Source organism: Monodon monoceros, unplaced genomic scaffold, assembly GCF_005190385.1.
Source record: "Monodon monoceros isolate NGI ecotype Baffin Bay Population unplaced genomic scaffold, NGI_Narwhal_1 Super_Scaffold_7, whole genome shotgun sequence".
Classification (NCBI taxonomy): domain Eukaryota; kingdom Metazoa; phylum Chordata; class Mammalia; order Artiodactyla; family Monodontidae; genus Monodon; species Monodon monoceros.
Genome location: NW_021703784.1, coordinates 84,247,863 through 84,272,604, shown reverse-complemented (window position 1 = coordinate 84,272,604; position 24,742 = coordinate 84,247,863). Strand labels below are relative to the sequence as shown.

Sequence of the window (24,742 nt, the reverse complement as noted above, 5' to 3'; positions counted from 1 at the left end):
GTTCATGGAAGCTTCCCTTCAGATCCTTCTTGCGTTCTCTCTTTGTGCCAGCGTTGCCCAGACCAAGGGAACCAATGAACTGCCCGTTCCCATTTAGCTGGGGCTGCCCTTCTCCCTGCACAAGTGCATGTGGCCAGGTTAGAACACAGAGTACCTGCCTTGCCTCAGGGAATGCTATGCTTCCCTCTCTCCCAGTTAGGAGAGCTGGTCAGGTCAGCCTTGCTTACTCTCGGGCCCAGCTGCTGTACGGTTGGGTCCATAGAGTTTATCAGGCAACACAGGTGGTGAAAGACCTCAGTGGTGGTCAGTGCATCTGAGTTGAGGTCCCAGTTCTCCCAATAATTCTATGACGTCTATGAGTCACTTGACTTCTCCATGCCCCCTCTTCTGTATCTATTCAGGCTTCAGCCATCTGTCGCCTACTACGTGCCGGCACTGACGTTCTAGGATTCTGCATGACTTCTGTTTTAATGCCCCTGGAGGTAGCGTTTCTCGGGGCTTAGACGTGAGTTTTCACAGCATGCAGGGTGCCTGGCACCTTTAAAAATAGGGTGGCCGCCCCAGATGTCGAGGAATAGCGTGAGAGCTTCTTAGGGGGCCGTTTGCACAAGGATGCTTGGGGAACATTGAGCGAGGCTTGGCACCACCGCCCCGAAGGAGTGGGTGTCTTCCCACCTTACATATGGAGTATGAGCCAGTGACCCTGCCGTGGGGGCTGCTGGCAGCTACATGGAGCTTCCCAGCAGAGCCAGGCTCTGGGAGGAGCCTCAGTGAGAGTGGGCCTGTGAAGATTCCGTGCGACAGGAACCAGGCAGGGAGAAGCAAATCACCTGGATCATGAGGTGCTGATCTGACTTCCAACAAGACCCCTGCCCTCCTGTTTGTGACCAGATCCAGGACCCTCCACAGGGGCTAGCAGGGCATCCAGCTGGGTCTCACATTTGCTACTATCTCCATGGGAATGAAACAAGCAGACAGGCATCCCTCAACTTGAAGCTTGGGTCCCATTACCAATCACGCTGCTTATAGTAGTTACAAAAGAATGTTATAAATCCCGTCATTATCGTGGGATGAGGACAGTCGTATCCCACTGCATTTGTGCCATGAAGCGTCACTCTGTCAAGCACAAACATATAAAATATTCCCCGATTTCATAACCTTGTTTGGCCATTTCTTAATTATAATATTTTTGACATATTGGGAATTCAAACATTTATGTAAGCGGCCAGGCTTTTGGTGACCTTTTACACCAAACCTCTCATCTTTATGGTTTTTTTTCCCCACTCCATTAGATTCAAACAGTGACAAAGAAAGTCCTGGTGGCCACTCCATCAGACGAGGACAGCAATGCCACCAATGCTGTCCTCTCGCTGTTGAATGAGACTGTGACTGAGCCGCCTGAGGAGACGCAGGTGGTTATCAAGAAGGGCCTGGAGTTCAAGGACGGCATGAATGTCTTAGGTAGGCACACTGGTCTTCATCTCCTTGGGGGAGGTGCCTCTGCCGGGGCCACGTGGCCAGCTTTCCCTGCAGGTCAGCACCTAGGCATCCTGGCTTCCTTCTCAGAAAGCCGATCGCCCTGCTGTCCTGTAGGTGGAGCAAGAGGCTGTCTCTGGGGAGCGAATTCGAGGGTCACTGGGACTGAAAACTGAGAGGGGAGGGGCGAGGGAGACGGCAGGAGCAATAGCACGTGGGGACGTGGCAGCTGGACTGGGGTATGGGCGAAGCGAGGGGACTGACGTTCGCAGGGCACTTCCCCCCACTTTCTGCGTGGTGTTGGCAAGTCACTCTCTCTGACTCTCCATTTCATGAAGTTACATGTCCAATCCTTTCATTTCCTAAGCATTTCTTTTTGAGGCGCCCTTGTGTCTGTCCCAGGACTATGCTAGGCATGGGGGGTGTCCCACCCCAGCCCTCACAGTCTGTAAACAAATGCAGTGCTATCAGGAGCGAAAGTGTTGGCACTGGTGCCAAAACGAGCTTGTCAAAAGGAGACTGTCTGGCTTAACTTTCTGGGATTTCAGTGAGCTTGGAACCTTCTGAGAGTGTCATCCCAGGGGTTCTTTGGCTCTGACGTTAGACTGTTTTGTATCCAGTTTGGATCCCTTATGGACCACTCACCGGTTATCTAATCGTGGGCTGGCTCCTCCACTTCTCAAGATTCATCTGTAAAGTGGGCATGGGGTTGGCATTTCTCCTGTAGATCATTGTGAGGATTCAATGAGATTGTGCACATAGGCACGATGGTACGCGCCATATGCTTTATCATGTGAGCCGCTGTCATCATTAAAGGCCGGGGGTGGAGTGCTAAGTGGCTCAGTAGAAAACACCCCACAGGGGATAGAGACTCCCCATTGTGTGGGTGACTCCAGTTTGCTCACTTTACTCCCCATCCACCCTCCGGGTTCACTCCCCCACCCATAATAACCCCCATCCACTGTTAGAATGGTGTCCCAAGACAAGACATTTGGTCATAAGCTGGGAGAAATGGGAGATCTATGTGGAAGAAGTATGTTGATCCACGCAAGCGAGATTTCTAAGGATTTGAATGAGAGCTGTTTAGAAAAGGTTGAGCTCACTTTACCATCTAGGAGATCAAATGCCCTTGTCTCTTTGATAGGGGCATCAGATAAAATACAGGGTGCCCAGTTTCATGTGAATTTCAGATAAACAACAAATAATTTTCAAGTGTTAAGTATGTCCCAAATATTACATGGGACACTTGTACTAAAAAATGTTTTTCATTGTTTTTCTGAAATTCAGGTTTTACCTGGGAGTCCTTTTCGTTTGTTCTAAATTTGGTAACCGTTCTCCTTACTTATCCAGAACGGTGGAGAAACAGAGGCGGAGGGAGAAGGATTGCCCGACCAGTGAAAAGTGTCTTTTTCTTTGACCTGGCAGGAAGCAGAGAGAGAGGGAAGAGATAAGCTGACCGGGTTGCCAGGCAACAGAAGATCAATAAACATGGCTGACAACCAGTGGGAGGCGAGAGGAGAAGATAGGAGAGTTCCTCTGAGAAGGAGGGTTTGCAGATATCCTCAGCATCCAACACTGAGCGGCTCTTCTCTCCCACTGTCCAGATATCTGTGACCCTTTCAGGCATTCCCAAATCCCCTTGCCCCACAAACCCTATGGTCAAAGTGGCCCCACTATTTTCTACTGTGGCCATGAGTAATGGGGCCAGAGCTTCGGGGTGAATCATTCAGAAGACTTCTGTGGTCATTTCCAGAGTTCTGGTGGATTCTGGGAAGTCACATGACCTTTGGCTGTACCAGGGAGTTTCAACACAATTCACGACTCTCTCAACCCCAGTGACCAAGTCTAAGAGGGCTTTGTTCAAATGAAACACCCCTGTTCCAGCGACTTCAATGAGGCAGTGTTTACAGAGGGAAATGCACAAGCTGGCTGTGGGTTTCCAAGTGCAAATTGAAGCTCTGGAAAGCTAAGGGAAGTTAGATTGTTGAGAAACTTCCCATTTACAAATCATGGCTGAAATAAGGTTCTTTCCATTGTCTTCCAAGGGCGGAGATGGTGGCCTTTTGGTTTTGGTTTGTTTTTCGGCTTTGGAAAGTCCCAAGGATCAAGCATTGCAAGAGTGAAGATAAAAATCCTGGCTCTGGCCCCCACTTCTCTAAAGACTCATTTCTTTACCCCCCAAAACTCCAGACTGCTCTGGGCTCTACTTCAATCCCAACCACTTAAATCAACTCCTGTGAGAGACAGCTCCTTTCAACATCTCTCTCTTACACTCATAGAGATGGCCCGTTCCTGGTGACCCTGCCAGGGAAGCTATTTTATTCTAGTTCTTGGGGACCTTGAGACCTTGAACGTTTTCTCTTAAAATTTCCAAATGGAATTAACCAAGTGATACTAGCTTTTCTCAGCCAGAATGTTCACAGATTATTGCTCACCACACACCTAGCAAACTCCTCTCCATGGGCTTGACGAGAGCCTGAATTTGATTTCCTCCATTACCACAGAACTGGGTCGCTCTCTTCTGTCACTCTGATTCTAGGTCATGCTAATTCTCATTAGGCCTTTGTGTTTATGGCCAATAACTCACTTATAAGTCACTAGTTAAGCTTTCTGGCCAAGAGCTAAAAAGGGGAAATATTAACTACCGAGGATTAACAATTTCAGTGCAAGTGATAGATTCTTTTTGCTGAGGGTAGCAAAGGGTAGTTGAACAGTCTGGGTTAACGTGTGCTTGGTGTGGGAGGTGAGTGGTTTCGGTGACTAGAGAAAAGGTAAAAGCAGAGGTTTAGAAAGAATTTTCCCCTAAGAGAATCATATTATAATGCTATCATTTACTTTGATACAGCTCAAGACTGCAGGCATAAAAGGACGGACGCAATAGGAAATTGGATGGAATAGGGAGGGACCGGAAATGAAGTCTGCCAAACTGGGACAGGGTAGGTGTAAGGAGAGGAGGGAGAGAGAGGGAAGAGTGGATGGCCCGTACTGCAGGTCAGAGAAAAAGTCAGATGGGCAAGCAAGGGCTTGTTGCCAAGGGGACAATGACATTGATTTATAGTCCATGCAAGCCTTCAGCGTTGGAGTCCCAAGATTGGCAATAACAGATTGGGAGCTGGGGGGCGCATGATGACTGGTTATCAGAAATCCAGAGAGCCTTCAGGCAGTAACAGGGACATCCGTTAGCCATGGGAGGGTCTGGGTGAGACTCCAGGGTGAGAGGCTGAGGAAGAGGGGTGGGACAGAGTGGAGCCAGAGAAAATATTCTGGGGAGAGAGAAGCCAGATCTTGCCTTGGAGGAGCTAAGGTATCAGGCAGGTTCCCTGGACAGATACTCAGGGAATGAGGTAAAAGGTAACATAGAAATAAGACCCAAGGTTGGCTGTTGGGCTTGGTCCAGGACCTAGTGCAATATGATGCCAGCATCAAGAGGTGGGAACAGGGTTCCTCAAATCCTCCTGGCCTGGGATTAGATTGAGCCTGGGGGGAGGGGGGCTGCATTTAGATGGAAGTCAAGGGATATCAAGTGAAGGGAGAAGAGGGCCAAGGAAGTAACAAAGACTATGTTCTCACTTTATGATCCTGAAAAAAAAAACACAATAAAAAAGAAAGCATTCTAACCATTTTGACCATGGAAACAATGATGATGAATTAATAAATAACAGGTTAAATCCAAACAAATTGGGTCATTTGGGGTTTCCCAACTGTTTTGGATTTTTCATTGCTTTCCCTTGGATTTTTCGAGATTCTTCCTCCTTCTCCAATTAGGCACACAGCAACAGGAAAAATATTTTATGTTTAGGATTTTCCTAGAGTGAAACATACCAGCCATGCATTAACTTGGGATAACACCAAACTAATACAGACACAACCCTGGCAGAGACTGAATTGGCTAATTGGTCTCTGCTATTCTAATATTGGCTCCAAAGTTTGCATGATAATCCCCAAGTCCCAACAAGCCTTCCTTCTTTAATCTATGTACTAATGGAATCTGCTTCCACATGATTTCATAAGTGAGGAGGAGAGAGAAGAGAGTACTTTTCAGTTTGGAATGAAAATGAATTCCTTTTCTGCAAGGAACTAACCTGCTTACATTTCCACTTGCTTGTGTGGAAAGTATTCAGGAAAGCCATAATTATCCAGGAAAAAAGTGTGAAGCGTAATGCTTTTGTCTTTTAATGCCTAATTCATAGGGTAACAGGTGGTAAGAATGTGGCTCCATACGCGGGGGATAGTAATGAACAAGGGAGAAGAAACACATACTTGGTAATTTGTCCTTCTGTGTCCTGTGATTCACCCAACAGGTCTGATAGGGTTTTTCATTGCTTTTGGCATTGCCATGGGGAAGATGGGCGAGCAGGCCAAGCTGATGGTGGAATTCTTCAACATTTTGAATGAGATTGTAATGAAGCTAGTGATCATGATCATGTGGTAAGTGGGCTTGTTCTTACTTCACGGTGGTGGCGTGTGAGATGGCCTTGGGGTCGCCAGAGGACACTGGAGCCCTCCCAGCAGGAAAGAGTGGGCAGGTGTGAACCAAGCAAAGGGCACTCCAGAAAGACTTTGAGAAAGGGATGCAAATCTCTTTTTTGGAGCTTTCACTAGAAACTGGGCTGGAAAACTATAGCCTGTGGGCCAGATCTTATCTGCCATTTGTTTTGTATGGCCCGTGAATTAAGAATGGGTTTTATGTTTTTATTTGACTGAAAAAAAAAAATCAAAAGAGAAGTAATATTCCACGACACGTGAAAATTATGTGAAATTCACATTCAGTGCCCATAAATAGTTTTGTTGGAACCCAGCCATACCTATTTGTTCACGTATTGTCAAGGGTTACTTTTGTGCGAAAAGACAGAGTTGAGTAGCTGTGACCAAGACTGCGTAGCCTTGTAAAGCCTAAAATATTTAGTACTTGGCCCCTTACATAAAATGGGATGGCCCCTTCCATCCCTGCCCTGGAAGAAAAGACGTAAAAGAAAAAAAAAAAAAGAAAGAAAGAAAGAACAGAAAAGCTGAAAAAACCAATTAGTAATCCTGAAGGTGAGCGGTATCAGGATACACTACACCAAGACAGGGCCAAGATCTCAGGGATATGGCATGACCCAGGGCGTCTGGGAGAACCACTGCGCCAGTATTCTGGTGTCCAAAAGCAATGCACCTTAGACCTGGGTTACTCGTGACTCATATAAAAAGAAAAGGCAGTTCTCAGGCCATGCAAGAAAAAGTGAAATCACAAAAGATTAGAATTGTAAGTGCTCTTGGAAATCTGGTCCCACTCTCTGGTTTTACAGCAGAGAAAACTGGTCCAGAGACACTAAATCTTGATTGTTTAACATCATCGTGACCACCATCATCATAAAAACTATCTTTTATTGATTTCCTCTTATCTGCCAAGAGCCATGAGAGTGCTTCATACCTATCAAATGTAATCCCCACAACCCTGCAAAGATGGTGTTATGGTTCCCATGTGACAGAAAAGGCAACTGAGGCTCACTGAGGTGAGTTAACTTGCTTAAGAGTGTATAGCTAGGGAGAGGAAGAGCTGGGGTTTATGCTGATATCAAAACCTTTGATATGTAAGCGGGTGGGGGCTTTTTGTTGTTGTTTGAATCATGTAAGCAATATTGTCTCCACTTCATTTCATGTGTGTTTATGGTCAGTGGTTCTGAAGTATAGGGTAGCCCAGAGCATAGGTGTTCTCTCCTTCACCAAGGAAATTGTGTCACCTCCAGTCACTGGAAACTTCTCGTGTCCGGTATCTATCAGACAGAAAGATTTTTACATACGTTCATTTCAGACCCCTATGACGGTCCCGTATGCCTGCCTAGAAATAAGGCCAAACCACATGTGTGCTCTATTTGCCACAGGAATTCCGCATTACAGATTCCCTGTGCTCCCCACCAGCCTCCCCACTCCTCCTCTGGTCCTCCTCCGATTCCATGTGTCTTCCCCTGAAATTCCACCTTCGTTCTCTCTTCTTCCTTTCCTTGACCCTTACTCCCAACTTACAAGGGCACAATCTGTTCTCGACTTGTATTTTATCTCCAAACATGATGATGTGCCTGTAGTAAATTCTTATTAAAACTTGAGGAACGAGGGGCTAGCTGAAGGCCCCAGGGTCCTAGATCAAGAAGATGTTTCCCGTGATTTCATGAACCGTATTTAATAGGTCTGGCTGGTGTTGATCATTGCTTTCTTGTACTTTAGAAACATGGAAAGGATGCTAGTGCAATAGTGTGTTCTTTTCGATTATTGTACTGATTCTTCAACTTCCCAGTCAATGCTAGTTTTCTGAATATTTCTTTTGTGTGAAGATTTAAAGTCACACACGAGGTCATGCTGTAAAAATATTTTTAAAGTCTTTTAAATCCATTCTGAGCTTGCTGAGAGATTAATAAATGGTAATACACGAAGCAGAATAGGCCTCTTGGTTTTAAACCTTAGGATCTGCCTTCATTTCCTAAAATTCCTAGCAGAGTGAGCACCCTAGCTCTAAATATGCAGTCCATTTTTCTGTATAATGACGCCAGCGATGTGGGTAATGTATGAAGATTCCTTCCTTTATCCATACCACTGTCATTTCCACTGAGCCCTTGGAGCAGAGGGAATCTTCTAGGAAATCAGATGAGTCATGGGATAAAGTGTAGCCTCCCTTCTCTGCAGGGATGGAGTGGGTGTGGATCGAGAAGTTTCCTCTTCACTGAAACCAAATATCCTAAAGATTTAGCATCATATCCCAGGAGATGAAGAGCAATTGTGAGTCAGGAATAAGACCTATGGAACAGTTTCTGACAGCTGTTGGGTTACCTCATCTAGGCTAACCGTCCGGAGGGTGTAATATGACGTGAGATGCCAATCCTACACATTTCTTTCATTCTTTAGCTGCTTCATCAACAAGTGAAAACGATGTGTGTGAGAAGGTTCTGGATAAAACAACCAACCACTCCTTAACTGACACCCCCAAAGCTTAAATCATCAGAGTTCTTTCATAGTCTTCTCTACGTGGTAGTAAGAAGAGTAGTGATAGCAAAATGCATCTTTGAGGACATTACTATTATTCTAACAATAATTATTATAAAATTATAACAGAATTATTAAATTCTTGCTATATGCTCAATACTTTTTCAATTACTGTCCTGTACCTATTACCGAGAAGATAATAATATTATAATTATTATTAAATCACAACTAAGATTTACCAGATTCCTGCTGTATGCTTAATACTATTCCAATACTTTGCATGCATTGACTCATTTATTTTTCACAATAATACCTAGCAAAAATAGGTACTTTGGTGAGCCCTATTTTCCAGAGGAGAAAACTAAGCACAGAGGTTAACTCATTGCACAGCCTAAGTAATTGGAATTATAGAGAAGCATTACCTTAATCAACTTCCATCTGACCTCAGACTGGATTGAACCCAGGGTCCTCCTCTTACTAGCTGTGTGACTTTAGGTAAGTTAGAAACACTCTAAACCCCTCATCCTGATCTGTGAAATGGATTGATCATAGAATCCATATCATAGGGTTGCTGTGAGAATTAAGTGAAATTGTGACCAATAGTTATGGAGCATTTCCTATGTGCCAGGACCTGTCTGAGCGTTTTGTATGAACTAGCATTATTATTGTTGTTACACTGTAATTACCATTATTATCAATTCAATCTGTAACCCTTTGCTTCTCTGTATTTGTGAATTCCTTAAGAATCCCGCAAAGCCCTCTGTTTTTGTTTTTGTTTTTTTTGCGGTACGTGGGCCTCTCACTGCTGTGGCCTCCCCCGTTATGGAGCACAGGCTCCGGACGCGCAGGGCCAGCGGCCACGGCTCACGGGCCCAGCCGCTCCGCGGCATGCGGGATCCTCCCGGACCGGGGCACGAACCCGCGTCCCCTGCATCGGCAGGCGGACTCCCAACCACCGTGCCACCAGGGAAGCCCCCGCAAAGCCCTCTGAATCACCAAAAAATAAGAAAAACCTTCATTTCAGTGTGATTTTCATATCCTCATTTTTTCACAAAGTGCTTTAAAACATGTTTTTCAAAATCTGCAAAACTTAAATAGAAAGTAAAACTTTTCATAATCTCACCACCATAGAAACATAAAGTGAGAAGTGAAATCTCTGCTCACTCTTTCAATTCTCCCTCCCAGTTAACCCACCACCACCACTATCCATCCATCCACCAGTCCACCCATCCATCCATTCATTCCTTCACTTCCTAAATACTTTTGAGCACCTCTGCCATGCTGACAACAATTTTAGGCACTGGTGATATAATGGAGCCTGGAGGCTCCATGAACTGACTTCCACTGTATCCTGATGAAAAGTTCTAATCCTCATATGGTAACTCCCAGCAAAAGTCACTCCTTGGATACCCAGAACCTTTCCCTAAGTGGACTGGGAATATGGAGATTTGTGTTACTTTCTTACCCTGAGTACCGAGAGCACCTTAGGTAACTCTTGGAATGTATGTTTAAGTCTTTATTTTTTTTTATTTTTTTACTTTTTATTTTTTGCGGTACGCGGGCCTCTCACCGTTTCGGCCTCTCCCGTTGCGGAGCACAGGCTCCGGACGCGCAGGCTCAGCGGCCATGGCTCACGGGCCCAGCCGCTCCGCGGCATGTGGCATCTTCCCGGACCGGGGCACGAACCCGCGTCCCCCGCATCGGCAGGCGGGCTCTCAACCACTGCGCCACCAGGGAGGCCCCTGTTTAAGTCTTTATTGACAGACTTGCAACTCTGAGTTCTCTCGAAATCTGTCCCAAACTGGCAGAGTGGTGTTGCTGTTGGCAGCATGTGGGACAGAAGCAGAGTGGCTTTATGGCAGGACTGAGAAAGTCCCTCCACTTACCTCCACTCCAGGTGTCTGGCCCACCATCTGTCCAATGCCTGAAAGTCCCAAATTTATCACTTTAGTGGGTTAAAACCAAAGGCCTTGAATAAGATGCAGCTAAATAAAGTAAATGGTTTCCAAAGACTAACCAAGGACTATCTGTATTTCATCAGTTGCAGATCAGATTTTATTCCTGGAAACATTGATTTATTTGGAAACATTGATTTCCAAACACATCAGAATTACCCAGGAACTTGTTTGAAATATAAATGTCCCAAGGCCAGCTCCAGGAAATTCTAACTCAATAGGTATGTGGTGGGTCCAGGGGATCCATGTTGTTTCGGGCAGGCCAGGTAATTCTGAGGCAGAAGTCTATGGATGCACTGACTGAGTTCAGGGTATGTTAGTGCTGTGGATGGGTCTGTTTGTGGAGTAGAGAGCAGACCTGAGGGGGCATCTTGGCTGGAACCTTAGGATGACAAGGACTGAGGCGCAAAGTGGGCAGAGGCAAGAATGGGTGATGCAACGGTAAGAAAAAGATGCCACAGGCCAGTCCTGGATGAATCAGTGGTTTTGAAAATGAAGCCCAGAGCTGAGGATATAGCCAGTCTCAGGGCAGCAAGGGAGCCATTCCCTCTCCCAGCTCTGTAGTTATGTCCTTCTAATTTAGAAACTGGTCCAACAATTACTGGGCATCACTTGGCTTCAGAACACTCAAGGGAGCTCTCAGCCTCTTTATGCACTTTAGTTTATGGCTTTGTTTGCTTCATCTCAGAAACTTTAAATGGTGACCTTGAGCCCTGAACATTTGCCTTTTCTTTTCCATTGAGTATATTTTCAACAAGGTAATTCGTTCATATGGAAACCCAGGAACTCAGAAGCTCCAGCTCCTGAGTGGAGGCTTAAGCTACCTGCTTTGAAAACAGGTGCAGGGAAGTCATGACCCTAAAAAACATCATAGAACAAAGTCTCTTTCCCTGTCCTAATTAATGCTCATTCTAGTTCCAGAGACCAAAGTGTTTGGGTTAACTAGGGCCCCTGCTTGCCATATTTATTTACCCTAACACTCTACCTTCCGGCCTTTGAATGACACTGTCCATTGATATTGGGGACTCAGGTTTCTCCCAGCGAGCTGAGTGCTCTGGAGATAACCTGTTACCTCTCTCTAACATTGGGCTCCGGCAGATGTGTCCTCCAGGGGTCTCTATAGCTGGTCTTGCTTGGCAAAGAGCCTTGAACACATTTTCTCTCCATTCTACAAATCGCTTGTCCTAGAAGAGCAGGAAAATTGAATGGCACCCAAAACAGCTCGTATTTGTGTTTTTCTGGACATCTTTAAGGGGTGACTGGTGCTTGGGAAAGAATTAGTCTCTTGGTTTATGAAGCTAGATGCTTGTTGGTTTTATCAGAAAGTGCATTCTGCTTAGTTGTTTACAATCGCAGGGAACACAGAGCTGGCCCCTGAGACCACCCGACTGATCTATGAGATGTTGTGACTGTGGGCACAGCAAGATAATATAAAATGGTGGGAAAGCCGAAGGTTTAATGACTTGACTCCCTAATTCCCGGGAAAGCAGCCCTCAAATATCGCCAGGCTTCACCTCCAGGAACGGAGAAACGGAGACTACAGGCTAGATGCTCCTCAGGGAGAGTAGCCACGCTCATGTTTTAACTACTTAGTGTCAGTTACAAATCAGCTCTTTCAGGAGAAGATTCCTCTTGAGAAAATAGTTTGCACATAAAAACATGTGCAGTTGGGTGGCAGTAGCCTGTGAGATGCCTTAGAAAACCTCTTCAACTCAGACTTGACTCATTACGCATAAGTGATGAGGGGACATGGGGAAAACAGAGCCTGCAAGGGACTCCTGTGTCAGGAGTCAGAGAACTAATGGCACTGACAGGGATGGGGGAGGGATTTTTGATAGTGCGTACCTATGCATGTTCAAAAACTTAATCCTCACAGCAATCCCATGAGGTTGCAGGTAGCCTCTCTACACCTCGACTTGCACATCTGTAAAACGGGAATAAGTCACTAACCAAGGTCATATAGCTGGTAAGTGGCTGGACAGGCTCCGTGTCTCGTGTAATCGTGTATATGACTCTCGTCTACTCCTCATGGCTTTGCTTTAACCCAGGAAGTGCTTTTGCTCCAAACAACTGAAAAAACAAAAGCCACCCAATCTGCTTGCTGGCCCTCTCTTTTTCCTGACTCCCCTCCCCAGGCTGGGAGCGTGACTTCATTTGCCCCACAGTCTTTCTTTCAAATATGTTCATAATTCTTAATAAGGTGTCCACGTTCCCACAAACATTTCCATTTCAGTCAGAAGTGTTACAGGCTGAACAAGTTCATGCTCCAACACCACCGGATTAGGCAATAAAAAAAGGGTGTTGCCAAACGTGCAAAAAGTATACCCAAGGCGAGAGAGAGCATGGTTAGCTGACTCAAGAGTGAGGACAACAGTAGATTGTTTCCAAGCATGCTATAAATTAATAATAATATAGAAATATAAAATAAGTCTATTTTAGGATAGATTGGTAGAGAACAAATTGTCTGCTTATGTACAGAAAGCTACAATTGCTCCTTCAAGGAAGTGGTTTGGTTGGCAGGGATGAAAACCCCCAGTGGTACAGTTTCACAGATCTGAGATTATTCTCCTCCTCCTTCCTGTTTTCATGGTCTTGGGCCAGTTATTTAACTTTTCCAAACCTCAATTTCCTCGTTTGCCAAACAGGCATAATGATTCCTTGGTTTTAGGGTTTTTGTAAGAATTAAGTGTGTGGATGTGTCCCCATATTCTTGAAACACGATGGATGGCAGCCAGCATTACTCTTGGAGTAGGTATGGAAAGAAACACTTTCAGACTCGGAAGTAATAAAACCACATTTTTCTAAACATGCTTCTTGGCTCAGATGGTTTTCTTGTTTGGGCAGCTCTCTCCCTCTCTCTCTCTCTCTCTCTCTCTCTCTCTCTCTCTCTCTCTCAATGTATTTCCTAGATTCCTTCCAAGGCAAAAACAAAGCACTATCTACAAACACCAGTGTTTGTAAATTGGTGAAACTCTAATGAGTTTTCTGAGAAGCTCTAAGTTTATTCTCAATGTTCAAGGAAGGAGATCTGGAACAGAGAAATCAAATAAGATTCTCAAAGATGTAACCTGGGTGTCTCTCAACTTTTGTCTTGGTGCTTACTTAAGAGGTGGTAAATCATGTCTCCTTTAGCCCTAAAAAATTACCTGAGCAACAAAGTTTGCCTTGGGATTTTTCAACAAAGCAGGGGCCACCAGGTCCATAGGAAATATTTCAGATAATGCAGTTAGTCGGAAGCAAAATATAACATCTATTGAATCTCATAGTCCTCTTTTGGCAACACTCTACAGGAATGCAAAGGGTTTTCCTCAGGGTGTGGTATGAAGGAGGGTCCTGATTTAAATTCTGAATCCCATCACCAGCTCTTCAATGCTTTTTTATTTTCTTTTATGTTTTTCAGGTACTCTCCCCTAGGTATCGCCTGCCTAATCTGTGGGAAGATCATTGCAATCAAGGACTTAGAAGTGGTTGCTAGACAACTGGGGATGTACATGATCACGGTGATTGTCGGCCTCATCATCCATGGGGGCATCTTTCTCCCCTTGATTTACTTTCTAGTGACCAGGAAAAACCCTTTCTCTTTTTTTGCTGGAATTTTCCAAGCTTGGATCACTGCCCTGGGTACCGCTTCCAGGTAGAGAACACAAGAAATCACTGTCGTTTCTCCCTGCTCATTCCTTTTCCTTCTTTGTCACTTCCTCTTTTTCGAAACCTTCCCATCACAGCGTTCATTGAGAACACTTTTCACATATTTTTAAAATATGTTTGAAAAAGTGGAACATTTTAGATTCTTCACTCCTTTTAGGAACTTTTAAGCTTTCTGATGAACTTTTTGCTGGTATGTAGCTATCTTGGAACTATGATCTCATATTGTTTCCCAGGTGAATACATGCTATTCATCTCTAGACATAATTTGCCACATATAGCATTAGTTCAGTTTTAAATGTTTTCCAAAAGGGTGTAACAGGATGTTATTTTATTTAAGAAATTCTCTCGCCTGTGATTTGAGAAAGGCTATTATATCACTGTACTGGAATAATTTTTCAAAAGTAGGAGAACAAGGTTTTGCAGGGTAAACGGTAGGTTAGGTGAGATTTTTCAAACAAACCGGAAATCAGACAAGTCTTTGAACCTGTAATGGAACTACTCTGCCCCGTTGACTTTGAGGAAAGTCAGGTTGGCATTGATTTGACTTAACATTGACCGAGAGTCAGTTCCTTCTTCATTACCTAGTCCCAGTTCCTCCCAGAGGCCAGTGAGGACTCCAGAGATATGCAAGCAAAAAAAGCCTCTTTTTTTTTTTTTTTTTGATATCATCTTGGACTGAATTTAGCAAAAATAAAACCAACAACCCAACAAAAACAGATACATAAGAAACAGCCAGCAATGTAGAATTTCAAAGACTAAAAGAGTTTTATTCTTTCAGCCTGCAATAGTTGCTTTTATTTCTGCACGTGTATCCTTGGGTCACAAAACAAAGACTGAGGCCATAAAGCAGGTGGCAGGGAGGCAAGTAAACTCTGCAACCCATAGCTCAGCGTTATCTCTGGAGTCACAGGTTGACAGGTCCTTGTTACAGAACCCATGACCACTCACTGCCAGGGAGGCAGCCGCTCTGTGACACAGGGAGACTGCTTTTTTTTTTTTTTTCCAAAACTACTGAGCAGTCAGTCAGGTTTTTCTTAAGTGACCTAACAGGCCAATAGTGGTGACAACCTGGGAAAGCCAAATTATATTTCCATCTTGCAAATCAGTGAGAATTCTGTACTAGTAGAACGTGAGGTTTCAGAAAAAGCGAAAATCTATACAATTCGGGAGATCTAGATTCTGCATTCAGTTTCCCAAGATGAAGGGAAACACTTCAAAATTTCCTTTTTCCTTCTTGGTCCTATACATTTCTTATCGCTAAGTATCTCTATCCATAAAGATTTTCTCATTTTGGTGAAAAAGTTAACTTTTTTTTCAAAAATAAAAACAATCATGTTTAGTTTTATTTTTGTTTTCTGGTTATGAGCATGGTATTTGGTCATTATGAAAAAGTTCAGACAGTGTATAAAATTTTGGAGGAAGAAGAATGGGCAACACCACTGATAACTGGTAGTAACCTTTTTGTTAATCTTTACAGTTATGTACATTTCCAGTTCTTATTATGTATAGATATTGTACACTGCTATTTTCACTGGTCAACATATCATAAAAGTTATGTTATATCTATTAATATAGCTCTTACTATATCTATTACTACATATCTATTACTACTATTTTTAAACTTCATAATAATATACTGTAGGTACTACAATACATCCCCCACCCCAAATGTACATTTAAACCTTGTCTATTAAACAGGGCAGTGACAAGCATCCTTGTAAATACATTTCTGCAAGGACGTTTGGTGATCCCCTCAGGATAAATTTCTAGAAGTGGAATTTCTGAATCCAGTGGTAAGCACCCTGATGGTTTTGAAACATATCACCAGATTACTATTTAGAAAAGTACACTCATTTATGTACCCACTAACTGGGTACGAGTGTGCCTTTATCCACCTGCTCATCAACACTGAACATTATCTGTCACTTTAATACTTTCAAATCCTATTGGTGAAAAGTGATCTCACTGAATTTGCATTATTTTGATTACTAGTGAGGGGAAACACCTTTTTTATGTTCTTTTTGACCATCCTTCCCTCCCCTCTTCTGCCCTGTGAATTGTTTGTGAGCTTAATTTCCTGTTGGGGTGTTTATCCTTTCCTGATTGGTTTTCAGCTCTCTACATGTATAGAAATATCAACTCATGTGTCATATGTTGTAAATAGTGTCCCCCTTCACTTGACATTTGTCTTAAAAACTTACAGCGCTTTTTTTTTTTTGCGGTACACGGGCTCTCACCGCTGTGGCCTCTCCCGTTGCGGAGCACAGACACAGCAGCCATGGCTCACGGGCCCAGCCGCTCCGCGGCATGTGGGATCTTCCCGGACCGGGGCACGAACCCGTGTCCCCTGCATCGGCAGGCGGACTCTCAACCACTGCGCCACCAGGGAAGCCCTTACAGCGCTTTTTGCCCCTAGCAGGTTTTAATTTGTATGTAGTCAAAGTCGTCAGTTTTACTTTGGTATTTAGAACTTTGATTTTGTTTAGGGATATCTTTTCCGCCAAAGATTATAAAATATAACTTTATATTTTCTTCCAATACCTTTATGGTTTTGATACTACACTATTTCAAAATATTATCATTATCTTTTCTTTTGAATGACTAGACAATTATCCTAGTCCCTTTATAAGACAAAGGTAAATCTTAAAAGCATAGGGAAAACCCAAAATCATATTTAAATCAAAGACAAATTCTTGGGTTATCTGACCAAGACCACAAACATTAGACTCATATCTCCCCCTTGCCCTGTATTTCATCTGAAAAAAAAATATGGTTTTAATCTTTGGTTAAAATGTGGCTCTTGCCTAGATGAGGAATTTCTTTTTAAAAAAAGTCACTGTAGCAGGAGTCACGTACTAAGAATTAACTCAGGGTTTATTTGCCTTTATGACCACAGGGGAAAAGCCCTGGGACAGCCAGCGCTAAATATACTTTCCACCTCCTCAGACGTTGGACTGAATGGGGATGTGCAGGGGGAGGGTTGACCCCGTTTTCTCAATAGGCACAGAGGCTGGTGTCAGGGCAGCTGAATGGAGTGGGGATGGCCTGCGACACGTCTCTCTGCATCCCTCTGACTTCCGAGTGCGCTGTTAAAACTAATCTGGATAAAAACAAGAAGAATCTCAAGTACCAGACAGTTATTATTCGTTTGAAGACTGTCATATGGCCACTGAGGCAGGAACCAAAAAAACAATGTCAGAATGTCAGCCTGTCAACACAGGAAAGAGTTAAAATTCTCAAGTCCCAGTTTGGACTGATGGGGTACATATGGATTTTTAAGACACAAAGCCTGTCCAGTAGTGACATTAAGAATATTTTCATGCCTTACCAGTTGTTTCTTCCAATCTGTTGAATTGTCTAAAGACCCTTTGATGACACTGTGGGAAAATGAATGCAGTAATAATAATGGATATGTTCCAGTCCTCCCAGCAGTGTCCTTAGATTCATACCGATGAGAATTCAGCTGCCAACCATAGCCTTGCTGCCATTTCAGACTAGTCATGGTGTCCTGGTAACCTCAAAGGGGTCTTAGGAAAGGGCTGGGAGTGTGTGAGAGAGGAATAAAGGGACACTACCTTCTCATTAAAACAGCTGGGGCAGCAAGCCAGGTACGATGGCACCCCAGCATGTGAATGAGGCCAGACTCCAACTTTTCTCCCTGGGTTTATAAGGTTTTGGTAATGAGAGATCTCCAAGCATCCATTTCTTCTCCCCACCTAAGACCAAAGAGGAGGCATGAGAAAGACCCCTGACCTAAAATCACAAAGAATGTTCCAGTAAGATGACTCTGGTTTCCCTAAGGTTGTTAATAGGGCTTGTGGGTCCGTGGGTTGATAACATGCAGATCTAGGAGACCCTAATTTTAGAACTTTAGGGACTTTTATGGTTCTGCGTGGGCCCTGGAATCTGCCTTTTACTTAGCGTGCCTGAAGCTGACGGTCCTGTCCCACTCTCTGAGAAACTGACACCTCTGCAGATGTCTTTGTCCAGCTTGGCTGGAGCCCTAATTTTGACAAGTAGAAGGAGGGAGCTATGACTAAGGCTGTAAATGCAAGAGAGAGAAATGTGCTGTCTGCACTGGGGACAGTTTGCTAACGTTTGAATAAGAGAAAAGAGAATGGACCACAAGGTACTCCCATGGCAGTTGGAATGTTCTACATTGCTTTAACATGTCAGGAGTTCTGGCCTTTGAGATTGATTCATATGGTCGTGAATTCCCATCCCATGCCTGGGAGGAGTGTGGGTGAAGCCACTCCCTGTTGGGTGTTTGATGAGCTCCAGAGCACAGGCTTTTCTGCCCTATGTCATTGGAGAGACTGTAGAATTGGCAATGACCATTTATCAGGGAGTTGGGCTGTCTGTGAGGGTCCCCAGTGAATTGCTAGAAGCTTGGACTCTTGCTGAATGGTCATTAACATATTTGTCCAGCCTTCTCAACATTAGCAGGCCCGGCTCAGGGCAATTCCCAGGGGCTAGATACAACCCATGTAGTCCATCTTGTTGGAAACAGTGTTTCTAGCATGAAATTATGGGTCATTCAAGAATTCCTCATTCCATCTTACTGTTGATAGCTGATCCTTTTCTGACACTTTATTTTGGCAGCCAATTGATGTGGGCAATCACATGGGCTTCAATATTTAATCCAAGATGGAAACAATGACCAAAGGGAAAGGAGAACTTGAAGCTCTGAGTAGATCTCAAAAGCTAGAACCAACAAAAATATTTTGCTGACTATTACCATGTTAATAAGATTGTATTTGAGACCCCAAATCAATGGGCTTTTTTTCCTTTATTATTAGAATTAAATTTTATTTGGATTTTATTTTTTAAATTTTTGCTGGAGTACAGAACTCTACTCAATACTCTGTAATGGCCTATATGGCAAATCGATGGTTTTTAATTTAGCTCCAGACACTGCTTTTTTCAAGTCACATTGATTGGAACAAAAGAACGAAAGCTTTGTGGTGGCATTTCGGTTTGTGCTTTGTCTTGCTTCTCTAAAATGGACATAACTCTTGTCTCTCTCTCTCTCTTTGCCCCTTAGTGCCGGAACTTTGCCCGTCACCTTCCGTTGCCTAGAAGAAAATCTGGGGATTGATAAGCGTGTAACCAGATTTGTCCTACCAGTTGGAGCAACCATTAACATGGACGGTACAGCCCTTTATGAAGCCGTAGCCGCCATCTTTATAGCCCAGATGAATGGCGTCATCCTAGATGGAGGCCAGATTGTGACCGTAAGGTGAGTGAAATGGGTGGTGTGAAGCACTGAAACAACTTTTGACCTTATCCCCTTACACGCTAACTCCATTTCACAGAGGCCACTTGAACTGCTGTTCTCCAGTTAGAAGAATGGTGAGGGAAGTAAAGGAGAAGAGGAACTACCGACAGGCTCAAAGGGAAGATTGGTTCAGAAGGAATCAGGCTCATACTAATGCCTTATGTGTGTATTGCCCATGTGAAGTTGCTTCAGAAGTTTGATATTATTTGATTTTTAACAGTCCTGTGACATTGCAAGGTAGTTATTTCTATTGTTTAATAGATGAGGAAGCACAGGCTTCAAGGGGCATGGTAGTTTGTCTGAGGCTGTAATACCATCAGTAACGAGCCAGCAGGGCTGTCACTGGGGCCAACATCGACTGACTCTGGATCCAGTTTCTCTTTCATTAAAATATGTTCCCTTCAGCATTCCAAGGAGTGACGGCAAAAATGATGAAATACAGGGAGGAAGAGATTCCTCAATATAGTGTAACATTATATTACAAATAAACAGCAAATATTTTTTGTTGTTTTTACTAAAGGTATTTTTACTATATGTATTCAACATTTTAAAAAATTCAGAAAGAATACTTTTCCAAGACGTCACTAAAAACACATCGCTTCTCTGCAAACTTAAAGATCACACCTACTTACATATATTAATTTATCTAATCCTCACAACCATCCTATGAGGTATGTACTTGTCTCAGTCAGCTCGGGCTGCTGTAACAAAATACCATAGACTATGGCTCAAACAGCAGATTCTGGAGGCTGGGAAGTCCAAGATTAAGGGGCCGGTGGGTTCAGCTCCTGGTGAATGTCCTCTTCCTGGCTTGCATATGACTGCCTTCTAGATGTTTGCTCACATGGCCCTACCTTGGTGCATGGAGAGAGAGAGCGAGCTCTCTTACATCTCTGCTTATAAGGGCACTAATACCATCATGAGGGCTCTACCTTCATGACCTAATTACTTCCCAAGGCTGTATCTCCAAACACCATCACACTGGAGGTGAGGGCTTGAACAAATGAATTCAGGGGGGACACAACTCAGCCCATAGCAGTACTGTAGGGGAGCCTCAGTTTCCTGTATAATGGGTACAATAATCACATATTCTAGTGTGGCTGAGAGCATAGTCACCTGTCAATAAATGTTAGCTACTAGTATTATTACTATTACTGATGCTTAATAAAATACAGTACTCCTAGGATATGAAAGAAAAATGTGACTATGAGATAGTGAGTGCCGTGATGTTACTCAGTGGAAAACATGCTTTGGGTCAGATTATCAAGCCATCTAAGTCCTGTCCTAACAGATTGCATGTAAGACTGCCAATCTCCCTTGCTTTAAAATTCAAAGACAAATAGAGCTTCTTAATGGCCCTGAATTCTCCCCATTGATGAAGCAACCATGCTTCGCATCAAGCTCACACCATTAGATGAGGACTTAGAGGTGGGAGGATGTACCAGGGAGTGACCAGGTGGTTGAGACTGTGCTTGAATTATTTAAATTTATCCTTTATTTTAACAATGATACGACTGAGAATTTTCACTGGACAAAGGATAAAGTTGGCCAAATGTATTTAATACTTGTGCCCCTGGCAACTTCAGCTGAATCTGCCATATCTGTATATGTCACAAGGGCTGTGTCTGGGGGGACTGCCCCCTCTCCATGGAGTGTATGTAGTTCAATGTCTTCAATTTAGTCAGAAAAATATAGCCAAGTCCAGCTTCATTGCTGTGCTTCCAAGTACATTCCTCATCTTTTCATTTCCCTGCAGGCAGGAGAACAGTGGCCAGGAATTCTCAGCAAATTCGTTAAGTCATAGCGTTTTCAATGTGAGGAGGAATCAAGGGACATCAAAAGCCAGTGTGGTATTGGAATCAAGCAGACAAGTGTTCAAATCCCAGCAGACCATGTTCAAGCTGTGTGACCCTAAGTTTCTCCACCCTTCCAATCAGTGGTACTACCGTATGTACCTTGCAGGGTTACTGTGACATTCTGCTGTGATTAATGTGTGTGTGGTAACTTGTACAACATCCAAGAACCAGCCATAGGGAAATGAGTCAGGGAAGGACAGGAAAAGCAGGAAGGGATAAAATGACAGGGGGAGATCACCGCCCAGGGAGATTTTACAGGACTTACAATGCCCCAGACACTCCACCTGTGGTCAGGTGAGGGTATAATTGGGATGGAGGAACAGAAAGAGAACCAGCCACCAGGAAGATTTCTTTATAGGATTTTGTCTCACACAACCAAGGGGTAACAAGACAATGTGGCCACAGTACACAGGGATGTGTAAGAGTGACTCATGTAACAGAAGCAACAGGTGTAAACAAAATTGCCTAGGCCAAGATCATTGGAACTTGGGAAGCTCCCCTTCCCTGGTGTTCTATCCATCTTGGGAAAATGACTGAGAATTCCCACCTGCCAACTCTCAGGACTAGGGATGTTTTCATTGCAAAGCAGCTCCGGTTGCAATGTGCTGGCCTCTTCTAAGTGCTTTATTTCTGAGCTCCTGATGCCTCTACAAGTGAGACACCATTGTTATCTTCTTTTCTACAGATAAGAAAATCAAGGCACAAAGAGGTTAAGTAAGTTGCCCAAAGTCATGTGGTTAAGTGGCAGAGTTGGGATTTGAACCTAGGTCATTCAACTCTAGAACCTTCACTGATAACCACTACACACTACTACCTCCTATGACCTAGATGGATCTCCCACCAAAATGGAGTTCTTTAAACCCTGACAACAACTCCACGTTAATGGAGCAGGGGAAAAGCAAAGATGGGTTTTAGATCCCACCTAGGGGAAGGATGGCAATGTGGAAAAACCAGTGCAAAACACAAAACCTCCCAGGACCTTTCTTTCCTCATATGTAAGAGTAGGTAAATTTGGGTTCCTCTTGACTGTAAGACCAGGATTCTGTGCTTGGACACACCAGTTGGCAAACCAGTTTGGGAGTCTGATTCTTAGTTTCAAGCCCGAAGACCTACCAAAAAAATTCTGGAATCATATAACCACAAAGAAAGCAGCCCCTTTTTTCTTTTCAGCAGCTAGAAAAGCAAGTTGCAAATCCATGTTTTCATAAGCCTCCTTCCATTTAGAAATGATGATAGCTTTTATAATTAACATCCAGAAAAGAGGAGAAAAAGTCACTGCTCTTTGCTGGACCACAGAGGCCCTCTGGTGTCTAGACAGGGCCCTTGAACCCTAGATTAAACCCTCTTCCGGAGATGACTTCAAAATGGTACTGGGTATGCCCTAGGCATTGCTTGGAAAGCAAGGGATGAGGTGCTTCAGAAGGAAAGCCTCCTGTTATTTTATTGTCATTTCTTGGCACCCTCTTTCTGAATAATGTATTTTCCAGCCCATGGTGAAACGTCCAGGCATCTGAACCTTAATGCCCTTTGGATTTCTTTTGATTTGTTCTCCCGATGTCCACTCAGTTGAGTCTGGATACTCGCTGTTACGAGTTCTCATGTTAACATTGGCAACCTTCTCAGACTCTTGCCACGCAGACTAGAAGTCTCTGCTTCTCACAGAGACGTAAAGGGGTAAGCAGAAATGAATGCTGTGGTGTTCCTGTGGAAGGATTAAGGGTGACTTGTTTTTCTTCTTTAATATTCCCTTGCCTGCTTTTAGAGCCACGCTTACCTTGTTTGAGCCCTGTGATATATTCAGTGAACTGGATGTCATGATGGGGGTAAGACTCTCATCCATGAATTTATAAGTTTCCACCAAGGTTAAGCAGAACCCAAATAGACCCTATTTCCTGGGTCTTTGGTACTCCAGATTTCTTTATTCCTTGGGAGGAAAAGGGGATTTTATGACTGCCGGGAGAAATTAGAGCCGAGAATTGCCTGCCAGGGATGGTTTTGCCAAGACCACTTTCTCTTCCCTTGACCTGGCCTTTTCTGTTCTCACAGCCTCACGGCCACGCTGGCCAGCGTTGGTGCAGCCAGTATCCCCAGTGCCGGGCTCGTCACCATGCTTCTCATTCTGACGGCTGTGGGCTTGCCGACCGAGGACATCAGCCTGCTGGTGGCTGTGGACTGGCTGCTGTAAGTGTCTGTGTGTGTGCTTCTGCTGGGGATGTGTGTGCCTCCCAGGGGTGGACAAGATGCAGGGCTGCAGCCAAGATCTTCACCAATCCCCATGAGAACTCCCCTGTTTCCTTCCTCTTTTCTTCCTTCCAACATTTGCTGAGTGCTTATTTGGGAACCAGAAAAGGAAAAGAATCTTTGAGGGCTTCAGAGTCTAGTGGAGGAAGCAGGTAAATTATAAGACAAACTTAAAAGCAAAGCTATAAGCGGGGCTTCCCCGGTGGCGCAGTGGTTGAGAGTCCGCCTGCCGATGCAGGGGACACGGGTTCGTGCCCCGGTCCGGGAAGATCCCACATGCGGCGGAGCGGCTGGGCCCGTGAGCCATGGCCGCTGAGCCTGCACATCCGGAGCCTGTGCTATAAGGGACCCATACCAAAGCAGGCAAAGGACCTCAAAGCACTATGCTGAGTGAACGAAGCACAAAGGAATATATACTGTATGATTCCATTTATATGATGCTCTAGGAAAGACAATATAATCTCTAGCAATAGAAAGAGATCATGGTTGCCTGGGCCCAGAAGTAGAGGCATGAGGATTGACTGGGAAGGGCACAAAGAAAGCTTTAGGAGGGATAGAAATGTTCCATGTACACAGGTATGCACAGGTGTCCACATTTGTCAAAACTCACCATACCACACGCTTAAAATGGATACATTTTATTGTATGTAAATTACACTACAACAAAGTAGATTTTAAAAGAGCACACACATAGAAGAATAGCGATAGAGACAGACACACATCCCAGTCTAGGATGGAAGGGCAGAGTGGAGAAGTCAGAAAACAAGGAAGATGGCTGCTGAATTTGAGGGCCTACTATGTGCCAGCTGCTGCATGGAGCCCTTCACTGCTGCCTCTAACAACTGCCATTTTATAGATAAGAAGCCTGAGGTTTAGGGAGAATGAGTAGAGATTTGGCCCTATGTCTGCTTGGCTTTGGAGGCCACCAATTCATAATCATGGCCCCATTCAAGCTTCTAAAGGCAGTGATAGCTGAGCTGGATCATAACGGGTAAGTAGAAGTTACCCAGGTGTCCATAAGTGGGGGGGAAAATAGGACATTCTGGTCAAGGCCAGCCCACACAAAGGCACTGAGGCAACAAATCGTATGGGGACCTATGAGTGGTTTGATATTGTTGGAGCACAAAGTGTAAGGCAAGGAGTGGTAAAAGGTGAGGCAAGATGGACAGCCTTGAGGCCATGCAGAGATGCTTGAACTTGACAGTGTATACATAGCCCAGCTCCCTTTCCCAGTGAAGGGCATTGTCCTAGTGTGGGACTCTCAGCCCATTCCCAAAGGTGGGTCAGTCTAGCCAGATGGTCCCCCAAAAGGAGGTTGGAATCAATTCTTG

At 44.2% G+C, this 24,742-nt stretch overlaps 1 protein-coding gene across 4 annotated transcripts in view; it reads left to right on the top strand.

Annotated features, from left to right (window-relative positions):
* SLC1A2 (solute carrier family 1 member 2) overlaps positions 1-24,742 on the top strand; it is a 145,318-nt gene that overhangs the window by 100,362 nt on the left and 20,214 nt on the right. For all 4 annotated transcript variants that reach the window (XR_003791481.1, XR_003791480.1, XM_029208250.1 and 1 more), the window contains exons 5-9: positions 1,293-1,461; positions 5,778-5,904; positions 13,789-14,022; positions 19,081-19,275; positions 23,217-23,351. Coding sequence is in view for 2 of the 4 variants with exons in the window: in XM_029208250.1 (XP_029064083.1) it covers positions 1,293-1,461; positions 5,778-5,904; positions 13,789-14,022; positions 19,081-19,275; positions 23,217-23,351 (860 nt within the window). In the remaining 2 variants the exon portion in view is untranslated. The remainder of the gene's footprint in view (positions 1-1,292; positions 1,462-5,777; positions 5,905-13,788; positions 14,023-19,080; positions 19,276-23,216; positions 23,352-24,742) is intronic.